The 12,836-nt window shown below is 42.5% G+C and overlaps 1 protein-coding gene across 2 annotated transcripts in view; it reads right to left on the bottom strand.

The window, feature by feature from the left end:
- The window catches only part of cdh13 (cadherin 13, H-cadherin (heart)), a 334,841-nt gene that overhangs the window by 47,230 nt on the left and 274,775 nt on the right, over window positions 1-12,836 (bottom strand). For both annotated transcript variants that reach the window (XM_018726675.2, XM_018726674.2), the window contains 2 exons: window positions 11,425-11,607; window positions 10,699-10,952 (listed from right to left, as the gene is read on the bottom strand). In XM_018726675.2, the coding sequence (XP_018582191.2) occupies window positions 10,699-10,952; window positions 11,425-11,607 (437 nt within the window). The remainder of the gene's footprint in view (window positions 1-10,698; window positions 10,953-11,424; window positions 11,608-12,836) is intronic.

Raw genomic sequence — 12,836 nt, forward strand, 5'->3', positions numbered from 1 at the left:
AATGAGCTTCTCATCAGGTTTATTCTTTCGGTAGTTTGTGCAGAACACTTACGGGCGATGTTGTTTCTGCGCTGTTTTCTCCATCATGGATACCATCTTTCATTAACAGCTGCTACAGGACTAGGAGTGGCAAATATATAGACCAAACATATACACTATCCGTGGAACTTCAGGGGGGAAAAAAAAAAAAAAGTATGTTTTCGTTTCGTCAATCATTCGTGGACATCGTGTATATTTCAATCCAGGTTCTTCTGGGGTTATTTTCCCTGGGTATAGCAGCAGATGTTTTTGATATCAGAGCACGATATCATTTTGATCTCTTCCAGGAAGATCTGTCTTTCTTCACAAACAGTATCCACTAGGGATGGTTCTGACCGCAGCCCGCAGTCTCTTGAGAACATTCCCATCATCCAGAAAGCAAACACAGTGTATACATGGATTCACAGTGACAGTCAGGTCCAGCTGGGGATGTATGATCAAATAGGCCGCTGATGCTGACCAACAACATGGTAGCGGAGGAAAGGAAGAAGACCTACTGGCCGTTATACTGTGGCAAATGGATTTTTTAGGAAGGTTGACGGAGCTGAAGTGGAGAAGAGCACATAGGCTGCAAGCTCTAGTCCCTCTGCTGTGGTCCAAACTCTGCCAGAATGCCTGGGGTGAAACATGGGCCAAAAATGTCCACAAAGAGCAGACAAATTGCCACTGTCAATCCCCATCATATTTCTGTTAGAAATCCCAGGAGGAACTGTATTTAGAGCACAGTGGCAGACAGGTAGAAATGAAAATATAAACAGCACCAAGTCAAGACCCATCAATCACCTGTCACAGCAGCCCCGGAATCCGACCCAACATCACCATGCTCCATTTATAACAACACACTATTGACTCCTGGTTAAAAGTCTGACCGTGACAGACTTATACCTAATATTATACCCTCTATCTACCCCGGCCAATATGTCTCTCTTCAATACTGTGCCCTTTGATAGGGGGTCAGCTTGCTAATGTGAAAGAAAGTGAAATCAAAGAGGCACAAGCTACCAAAACACACTCTTGATACACTTCATTATAGAGAGGCAAAGAGCCTCCCTGGTGAGAGTGTTTGGCTGCTTCAGGGACAACACAGAGGTTTGCAGCAAGGGGAACATGCTGCAAACCTTCGTTGCTTGCCCAAGGAACTGTTACAGTAGCGTGAAGGCCAACCAAGGTACCCATACAAACGTGCGCACACACACACACAAACACACAAAGAAACTCTACAATTTACAACAACAACTTTCAAATTCAGCCACATTTATGCAGAGAAAGGTGGAAGAGAATATAAAATAAAGCACACCACCACAACTTAATGCATAATCAAGTTTCACAAACACAACAATGCCTGGCAACCAGACAACTATATGCAGCTGTATCTAGCAGTGAGTTAAGTAACCTTGGCAAATAAGGTGTGTAGGCTGGTAACAGTACACAGTATCCATTGTAAGTCGCTTTGGAGAAAAGCATCTGCTAAGTAAATAAATGTAAATGTAAACTGACCAAGCACCTTAGATCATCTTGTGTATAAAATGGTTACACTAGCAGAACGATGCTAGATTATCTGCATTCTCTACTTCATATGAATATGTCCTAAGTGAGTGATTAACGAATTAACATGTTGCTCGGTCCATCAGTTAACCAGCCTTTTACCTCATGTTTAATGACATAAAACACTGTCATGCTTGGGTATTTGCCAGCAAGCTTCCCACCGGCAGTGTTGTTGTGCTTTTCTATGCGGTTTGCAGTGGCTTATACCTGACCTGGAGGGACTGTATATCCCGTGGCACCACTCAGATAAGCACAGAAAATGGAGCTGCCACATTTCCATATGCAATCATGCCTCAACAATACCCCCTATAAAACTGAATTCATTACCAAAATGAGGCCCCCAAAAAAAAAAAAAAAAAAAATGCCAGTGTTTTGAATTGGATAAACACTGTAACCCTACAATTAACACAGAGGGAAGCAATTTTCCCTTGGTTCAAGATGGCCTCACGCCTCACTCCCCTCTCTGTCGCTACTAAACAGTTTGTTCCATACCTGTGATTAATGGACGTTTGTTAATTTTAAGCATCCCCTGCATGTGGCCGAAGTCTATATGTTAAATACAGAAAGGATCAGCTCAAACGTGGGCTGAAGAGCAGTGACAAGGGGCTCACGTACAGTGGTTGCACAGATGCAGAGAGGAGCTCATGGCTACAATGTGACTTTTGTGGAGCAAATGGTGAGCAAAATCAGGACCTGACATTCAACACAACTGTATAAGACAGCATGGTGGTGCAGCGAGTAGCTCATAGTACCTAGGTGGTTAAAAGTACCTAAATTTTATCCTTGCTCAGTTTATATGGAGTTTGCATGTTTTCCCTGTGTATGTGTGGGTTTCAGCCAGGTACTCCACTTTCCTCCCACAGTCCACAGATAAGAAATTCAGGTGGATTGGTGACTCAAAATTGCCTATAGTGTGTGTGTGAGCGAGAGAGAGCATACATATAAAGAGAGAGTTCATATGTACATGCATACCTTTATATACATATATATGTTCTTCCCACATGCCACACTTGGCATGCATTATTATGATGTTCTCCAAGCTGCAGTGGAAAGAACACTGGAGGACTTCATTTCATGAATCAATGAGCTGCATACTGTTAAACACAGTAAATGACCTGGCCAGAAAGCTATCATCTGTGCCGCTCTCTGGGGTAAAAGCCTCCCAAATGTCCCTGGAGGACAGGGGTTAGGGCCAGGTCTTCTGAGGGGGGTGCAGGAGTTCTTGAGATTGCTTTATTATCACCCACAACAGTGAAAGAGAACAAAAAAGAATCAGCCATTGAGCCCGTGACTCAAACCTGCTATGTTTTTTAAAAAAGTTTGGAGAAAGAATAATAAAGCAGAAATTATAAAGTGCTGTCGAAACTGTCAAGATAGGTACAAAGACAAAAATAAGAAAATGTAAGAGACAGGGGACTGCTGAAATTTAGAGATACTGTACTGAATATGAGGAATGTTGAAGATTTAGCACCAAGAGAAAGCCTCTGCATACAAAATTGCAGGTGTGTGAGCAGCAAGCATGAACAGCAGCGTTGCAGCAGAAGGCCTCAAAGGGCAACGGCTCACAGAGCGAGGACACAAATTGGAAGCTCACGGATAACTTGAGTAATTCGGTTTTTTAAGAAAGAGAACATGAGCTGACCTCAAGACATGCTTTTGTGTTGATGACTAAGACTTAAATATATGTTGGTGGGGTGGCACTTAGAGGGGAGGATGAAAACAGACAGAGCTGGCTTTTGGAAGAGGAATGTAAGTACACTGAATTTTGTTTTTATAAACCTTGACAAACCTGGGAAAATAGGAAAGGGACCCTCCACATTTACACATCACTTTTTTGTATGCCATGCTTTCAGATACAAATAAACACTAGCTTTCAAAAGTATAAAAGTCATGTCATGACAAAAACATCCAGTTGCTTTTGCAGAAGGATATTATGCATTTAGGCTGCATAGGAAGAAAGAAAGAAAATGTGCGGCCAAGTGGCTCTCCTTTGAGGTCACCTGATAGGGGCAGAAATGCAAGGGAAATCGTGCCAGTCATACAGAATCTCACTCTGTTAATGATGGCGGGCATCATTATTTTATTCCTGGAAATTCATGTTTCACCATGTCCAGAGCCTGCCTCGTTATAATGACTGCGAGGGAGGATTGGGGACCTTTGGCACGGCTTCGTCTCCTCGCGAAACCTTCCAAACTGTGGGTGAGTGCGCACACACACACAGACGACAGGGACAGGCTTAGGGCCTGCATATTGGTGTGAGGAAATATAATCCAGTCACTGCTGTAAGAGGAAGAAGATAAATAGCAGCTAGTTCACTGGGCTTGTTCATTGTCCAAGCAAACTGAAGGCTGAGTAAACATAAATATCAAAGGTGTTGGTGCACAAAACAAATTTTTTTCAGCATTTAAAAAAGTAAAATGCAGAACCATATTCAACATCAAGTCATGTGTACCCTGTAACATCAGTACATACCCTACTAGTGCTCTTGTATCTTCTGTATTTCAGACCTGTGCTATCTAACCTGTGTACAGTAATACTTTCACAGCTGACTGTAAATATACATTGTTGTCACGCACCCTTGTATTAAAATGTTGCCCTGTTCTGCATGCAAAATTCAGTCCTGCACTGTTGCATAACTGATATATGCAGTGATATACATCTATGAATATACCTGTACAGTCTACATATGAGCTGTCCACTGTATAACTCACACCTACAGACATGCAATATCATACCCATATATTGTACACCTTTCCCAAGTCGCATCTACAGTGCCCAACTCCAGATACATTTACACCTGTACTGTTTAATCTGTTGGGGGGCATGGTGGCGCAGCGGGTTTGGCCGGTGCCTGCTGTATGGCGAGTCTGGGGTTCGGGCCCTGCTTGGAGGACCTTGCGATGGACTAGCGCCCAGTCCTGGGTGTGTCCCCTCCCCCTTCAGCCTTACGCCCTGTGTTGTCAGATAAGGCTCAGGCTCGCCGCGACCCCGCATCACCTCTCTTCCCTAGATGCACGATTCACACTTTCAGCATCAAGGGAGACACTAGATGGCAAATTAGTTAGAGTTGCTACCTTGCACTTGAAGGTTCAAACCAATCTGTGGCAGAACCCTTGAGCAAAGGACTTACCTTTAAGTGACACTGTAAAAATGACCTTGCTGCATAAACTAACTGAAAGTAGCTTACATTTAAATTTTTACATTTACAGCTTGATATTTCAATTTGAAAAGCGTCAACGAAATAAAGAAACTTTTCTGTAAACGTATACTTGTGCATTATTTTTAATTGACAAAAGAACAAAACAGTACTGGGTCACAAGAACAGATCTGTGCTATTTTTATCAGTATCACTCAATCTTGAAGTGTTCCTCCCATATGAACTGATACTCACAGCATCAGATTTGTACAGATTAATCTTGCCATGTCATGGACATGAGTCTCACATTGATATCAGCCCCAACCACTACCAGTGCTACCGTGGAGCAATCTTTAGCACGGGGATGTCTACTCTGTCAGGACAACAGGAGCTGGGGACAATTAGAAATCTGGCAAGGCAGGTCTTATCACTTCAGTGCCCTTGGATTTTCCCCATACCGTCCTATGACAATGTTGATGCCAATCACCCACCCTCAAAGTTATTTTGTATTGTACATGGCTTCTATTTTCTCCTCCCCCCCAAGGGTCCTGGGGCTTTTAACTTATACATATGAAGAGGAAGGTATTAAATTATAAATAACTCCGCCAGTTTGAGACTTCCTTTTCAGAGTGAAAAAGTCAAAGATACATTTTAAAGGGTCACTTATTCTGGCCAGTTAATAATGATGAATTCGCGATCTTTGGTGGACCCCACTAAGGGTGGTTTGCTTTTATGAGCTCTGCAGTTGAAGGCAATCTTGCAGCTGCAGGCTCGGTATTTTACCTCAACTGTTCGATTGCTACTGAAGCTGTATGATCCTAGGTCTTGCAATGGTGAAGTTTCTGCTGAAAAAGAGGAAAGCACTCCTTCTTTGTTCCCTTTCCGTTGATGTCTTAACTGGGCATGATCCATCCAGGGGCTCCAGGAAAAATGGATTAACGTGCTATTGTGTGTTGCTCAGGATGCTTATTAGAAGTTAAGGAGCAACATCTATGGTTGGGTTTTAGCATCATTTTATGGTGCAGTTCTGAGAATCTCCTTCTGAGCCAGATGATCGACGTGTGGCAACGAAGACTGAAACAGACGAGTGGAGTTGCTCACACCTGTATTCTCAGAGCATCTGGTGGCAAATGACACAGCAGAAACCCCTGAACTCTATAATGTATATCACGGTGCTGTTAAAGCAGTCTCCCTTGGTGCTCCACATATTGAGAATTTCACAGCAATCTTCAAGGCCACCAAACTAAAGCACACTTCTGCCAAATGATTGATGAATTCTGTAAACACATTCTCAATCATGTCTAATCATGTCTAACAAACTTTCTGCATGTGGCATTACAATGTTCCCAACCTAACTGCAGTAGCTGAAACAGCTCCACTTTCATCTCCCATAATCCATTGGGGCAGGGGGAGGCAGGAGTGGAAATCATACATATTCCAGGATATTTTTAAGATTTCTCGTTTGAATCATGCCATTGCACGCATTCTAGCACCAAAGAAATCTGCTGCGCGCCTTGTCTCTGTTCTCCCACAAAATACACACTCCATTTTCAAAAATTCAAAATGAAGCACCCAAGAGTTTACCGTGTTTCATCTTCTACCCTTTTCACATATTGTCGGGTACAGCTTCAGAGAAATCAGCTAAGGGGCAGATATATTACATTATATATGTCAATGGCATACTAGATGACATAAATTAGTGTTGTTACCCACATCAAAAGCCACTATTTTTAGCCACAATGTTCCCTAATGATTGCAAAAAGCACTCAAAGACAGTATACATCTTCTAACAGCATTAATCACATCTCCCTTAAATTAAACTTCAGAATCATCTAGGGACTAAGTAGAGAGAGACTAATGTGATCCTTGTTCCTTTTGTACAATTTATCCAGGCTCATTAGGACCTATGCAAACAACAACCAATAGTTTAGACATCAAAAAACCTCCTCAGATTTCATAATTTGAATAAAGTACTTTCATTAAAGTCCATTAAAAGTAAAGGTGAATAATGTGGGGAACATAAGCACCAGAAGCACCTCTTAAGGCCAATTTTAATTTATTCTGCATCGTCCACTTTTTTCATGCTATATTTTTCTTTGTATGACACGGTTCCTCCTGCGTTTACGTGACATAACGTGCTAGTTTGCAGGAGATGCCAGTGTCGCCATTAGGTGGCCTCACAGTTCTTCTGCACCACACTGGTTAGCAAGCTCTGTCGAGGTTGCTCTGTAAAGGTACGGTGGGGACTTCTCTTGGTTTGACTCGTTTTTTATTAAATAGCACTGAATTCTGCCAGCTCTGACCCACGATTTGACATCATCCTCATATATCATTGATGTCTCTCGGGGCAAAGCCTTGCACTCTTCCCCCTCGCCATCCCCTCTGTCCCTTTCTTTCCTTCACCCTCTCTCCCTGTTGTGCCGTCTTTCTCCAGCTTGTTCCCTCACCCTGAGGTGAAAAACACGCAACTTCAAAGGCACTTTTCTCCAGATATCAAAAGAGGCTCAGGAGGGTGTGCAAGACAGTTTTTTTTTCTCTGTACGTCTTGAGTTTGAGTGAAGAGGACTCCTTTGTAACAGCCCTGCCCAAGAAGCCGTTAGCAGCAGCAATCCCCCTTTCGCACACATTCGGCACATGAAAAGGGTCTACATAGCTGTGCAGTACGATTGTGGGGGGGCAGGTTCTGCCGACACCGTGTCTGTGGCCTTGCCAACTAACCTCAACGGCAAGTCCACTGAGTACATGCTACACTCATCCCATGTTATTTGGCAGTCTCCAGACAGCCTGGTTTTCACTGATCTGGTCAGCGATCATCAATATCTCACACACACACACACACACACACACACACACACACACACACACACACACACACAAAATAGCTGAAACCGCTTGCCCTGAGCAGGGTCGCGACAAGCTGGATCCTGACCTGGCAGCACGGGGCGCAAGGCTGGAGGGGGAGGGGACACACCCAGGATGGGATTCCAGGCCATCGCAAGGAACCCCAAGCATAACTTGAACCCCAGACCAGCCAGAGAGCGGTACTTGGCCAAACCCGCTGTGCACCCCCCCCATCAATACTGCTTAATCAGTCCGGATTTTCACGTCAGTTCTGGCTCTTCAGGTTGACATCATTTCAGTGCAATAAAATGAGAATAACTTTTAAATAATGCCAAGTGGTTGTGTAAGAGAAACTGTTCGATGCACTGAATTATGGGAACCATGTACCTACACGCTCTTTTGCATTTGGGCACTCTACAGTCTCACTTGTGTACTCATGTGGGCTTGCATTCTTTGCTTCCCACCATTATGTTTTAATTTTTTTATATACTCTTTTATTTAAATGTGACATATAACTTCCTCAAGCCAGTCCAAGCAAACTATCACAGTATGTTTATTTTAGAAAATAATTATTTAAAAAAATGTATTTTATGTATCATTTTGCTGTTTTTATCCATTCTATTTTAATGTATTACACAACTTCCTCCTTATGATATTAGATATCATTTAGGGTGTTTTCTGGGATTTTTTTTTTTCCAGTTTTTAATGCCACTATCTGTTTTCTTGATATTGCAGACATTTTCAAGAACAAATTAGGAGCAGATAACAGCACATAAGTGTACTGAACTCAAAGTGTGGGTACCACACTGGGGTGAGGAGGGATAGAATACAAAGGACAAAAAGGGGGCATAAAAGGAATAGATAGATTAGGGTCAAAAGGGTTCTGGCTGTGAACTGGGACTATGCGAGGACAGAAAATAAGATGGACAAACGGCACAGTGTCTGCACATTAAGGTAGAGTGACAGGAATGAGAAAAAATGACTGCGAGGATAGTGGATGGAGATGAAAGAGGTGGAAATGGAGGGAAGGGGGCAGAGAAATGGGGAGGACAGAGATGCAGATAAAGGGATGAAGGGGGATGCTTGATTTAATGAGGTGGAAATGGTGAAAAAGGGAATGATATGGAAAAAAGAATGGAAAAAGTCATTTACAGCAAATCCCATTTAAAAAGTAGAATGCGAATAAAGGGTAGAAAACAGCTCCTGGCTGCTTGCAAACTAATAATACCATAACCTCACTACTCCATGCAGTAAAAAAACAAATAGGGACAAATGCAATAATTTGGAGTACTTGGAAGTAGGAATTCTTACTGGTTTCAAATTAACGATAATTACGAGAGTTTCATAATGGACTATTTTTTTTTAAGTCATTTGTGGCATTATGTATTGACATAAAATGCTTTTAATCATTATGCAACTCCCATAGTTCAAGCATGATAGATCAGTGCTAAAAGCTTAGTTATCTCAACTTCATGTGTGCATTTATTTATTTATTTTCACTCAGGCAAAGATAGAAGCTTTGCTAAAACCAGTGAGAAAACTTTTAGAAACACATCTGAAGTAATGGGCCTCCTGGGCATTCAGGGAATGATTTTACTGTTACACCATAGATAAGGAATGATTTTACTGTTACACACAGTGAGGGTAATTGGCTTCCCTGGCTGTTGGGGAATTAATTAACTGTTACATGATAGATAAGGGCTAATTTTTTTACTGTTACACAAAAGCCAGAGTAATGGACCTCCTGCTCAGATGGGAACGATTTAGACGCAGTGGATGGAGCTGTTCCACTGACACCACACTGGAGAAATCGGAGTTGTGAGATGCGAGCTTCTCGAGAATGCATGTCCTCACTGAGACGGTGATGCGGACATATGCCACTAGGCAGACAGATGAGAAACTACATGGTCTGCCAAATGCCCAAACCCTCAGCTCAACTACCAATCTGCTGCAGTGGTCACCTGTGATAGATACTCCACTGATGCTGCTCCAAAGCCTCTTTGACTTCAAACAGCTACAACAAGGATGCATTTTTTTTCCACCCCGACACACAGTCTTACAACTGACCCTTGGAGTAACGTCATTCCATCCCACACTTCGGCTTTTGCATTGCTTTGCTTTAAGAGAAAACAGAAGGCATAGGCATGTTTGGCCCTCTGGAACCATTCCACCATACCTTCATCCAGTTTGGTTTTGAGATCCAGTTTCACTCATTCTCGGAAGTGTACATTCACTTTGGAAGAACACAAAATTACTTTTGCTTATGCTTGAATAGGTTTTGTCATTCTGTCTTCTTTTAATTATTTTACTTATTTTAATATATATTATTATACTACTTAGTTACTTACTAATACTATTTTTTTAAGGTTTTACTTTTTTTTTTTACACAACACTGCTACAAATCTATGCAAAAAATGTAGATAATACTACAGCATTTTAACTGACATCAAGGATACATACTGTACACAAACCAGTGCACACAATATATCATCTGTATTTTTCTAGTTTCCTTCCCAAACTTGGTAAGCCAGCATATAACACGAGCATGGTATCTCATGCCTGGTAACATTGCTGCTCCCCCTGACCTTGCGCACAAGCCACTGAACTGAACAAGAACAGGAATGGATACGCTCTGTCACTGTCTGACATTTCAACTGCAGTACAGCCATATGGCAACAAGTTTCCTTCGAAAAACCACCTTCCAGCTACAAGAAACTTAATGTGCAAAACAATTTTTCCAACCCCATCTACACATACCCTGCTTATTCAAGGATTTACAAAGTAAAACACTACACCTGATATACCATTTTTAAAAATTCAGCAGAGCTTGCGGAACGTCAGTTCCAATATCATTTTACACGGCGCTATTAAACAAGCACTAGTGCGTTTTAAAGATAGAATCAGAAATCACATAAACATGAAATGCGTGGGAAGTTTATATTTGCCCAAGGGCCAAAGCATGCAAGAAGAAAAGACGGCGATCTGGTTGGATGTGTGTAGCTTTACGTGTTTGTGACTTCTGCCAATGACAGGTGTTCAGCATGGGCATGAGAACAACTGCTGCCTGCCCAGATAATATTGCAGAACCGATCGTTTCTGCGAGGAGTCTGGCTGCAAGTGATGGCAGGGCCGCCCACCTGATTGACTGTGTCTGCAGGATGTCGGGATCTGTGGCGTTGAGCGTGGCCACAAAGCTGCCGACAGGGACATTCTCTCGCTTGGTCACTACCATGGGGTCCGGGAAGAACATGGGGCCCTCGTTGACGTCCAAGACCGTGACATGCACAGTGGCCGTGGAGCTAGGACCGTAGCCCACATCAGGCACCAGGGGGTCCTCATTCTCCACCTTGATCAGCAGGGTGTGGTATGCTGTGTTCTCGTAGTCCAAGGGCTGAGAGAGGAGATGTGTGGAGGAAGGTGGAGTATGGAAAGAGCGAGAAGAGAGTGAAAGATAGAGTTCAACCACACAAGATAAATGCTGCCTTTTGATGCTGAAGAGCACATTTTAGACAGTATTGCTTGCTGTGAATTATTACTTCAGTAATAGTTTTAGTGTTGTAAATGCATCTATTGCAATACAACATTGATTTTGCTACTGAACGGTACATGCTGAAATCATGGAGACTACCATTTTACAAGTGTTTACAAGTGATAATTTTCAAACACCGAGGATAAGTAACTACAAGAAAAAAAGACTAAGACTTTCACTAGAGGTTTCAGGCTTTAACATGTTAATAAAAAAGAGGTGGAAGCTGATGGATCAGAGCCTTAGGAAATTGGTAACTGGTCACCATGCAACTGAGATGTTGGCCATCTGGTGAAGACCTTTCCAGTGTGTTAAGAAGGGAAGGCAGGCGAGGTACCTTTACTACAGACAGCATGCCTTCATTGTTGTCTGGGTTGGTGTGGACTTCAAAGCTCTGGCCGACATTGCCATTGATGATGGAGTACACTGCTCTCCATGCTCCAGTCGCAGGGTCATCCCTGTCATCCACCGTCAGATTCACAATGACTCCTGTTGATCCCTCATCCACAGTGGCTTGGAACTGTAAGGTGGGATGGAAACACCAACAGAAGATCTTCAGAACAACATGCCTGGAAAACCTGAATACTATGGCACATCCTGACAGAGGACAAGGAAAAGACAGTCAGTGGATGCCATGCATCAGAGAAATGCCTCCCCTTATTGTTTGTTCTGTCACTTTCATTTCTTGATCGCTGTACAGTTGTATAATCTCCAGCTTCACGCAAAGAGGCAAAATAAATCCTTTTAAATCCCTCAACCATTTCACTTTCAAAAGTTTTTTTTTTGAAAAATCTAAATGAAAAAGACATTTGCGTATGGTACACACTTCAAAATCAGCAGCAACAGAACGCAAGAAAGATGATCGCTGGGTAATATTTTGACAGTAATGCGCTGCTATTCTTTTATGTGGGTTGTTGGGGATAGGGGGGGGGGGGGGGGGGGAAATGACAATCTCCATTTTTCTACACAATCAGTACGCTGCACAAGCAGTCCCCCCACTGCTGTCCCCTGACTGTCAGTCTGCCTGAAGAACCAAGAACTAGGAAATCTCACGGTTAAACCATAAACCCATACACAAATGTTCTTTTGTTTCTTCCTTTTAGGAAGCCTCTCTTTCTGATATACTACAATCTCCGTGGACCTTCCTCAACCCACTTCTAACGAAACAGTGCTTTCATGGCGATGTTCCAGGCAGGGGCGGTCACTGAAAGAAAAGAATGGTGTAACAGTTGCCCTGTTCTTTTCACAACTGGACAAGAAGGCACGATCTCTGAATTCTATTAAGCTTTATTCTCAGAACTTTTAAGAATGAGTGTGCTGGGGTTAGGGGGCTCAAAACTATGGGCAGAAACTCAAACTTCTGGACACTGGACTGTGATCCTTTCTGCCTCTTGCTCCATGGGATTCTGTATTCTCTTTGTAAAGTCTGGGTTTAAGTCTGTGTTCAAACCCCACTGCCAGTTTTCCAATATCATTTTAAAAGCTTCCTAACTGACCTGAGTGCTTTTAGGTATCTGTTCCTGTTTTGTGCATTTATTGATGCTATTTGCTTTTTGATATATGGTCTGGTAGCTGACAGGACACTACCTATAGGCCATTTTGTTGTTTTCTGCAAAACGGTGAGGTTTTCTGCCCTAGAAAATTGCAAAACTCATTACAGATTGTATAGAAAATTATATTGATGTTTCAAATGTTGAATTTGATCATACCAGTGTTGCTTCAGAATAGGGTTCTTTAGAAATAGATGAT

This window comes from Scleropages formosus, chromosome 7, assembly GCF_900964775.1.
Source record: "Scleropages formosus chromosome 7, fSclFor1.1, whole genome shotgun sequence".
Lineage (NCBI taxonomy): Eukaryota > Metazoa > Chordata > Actinopteri > Osteoglossiformes > Osteoglossidae > Scleropages > Scleropages formosus.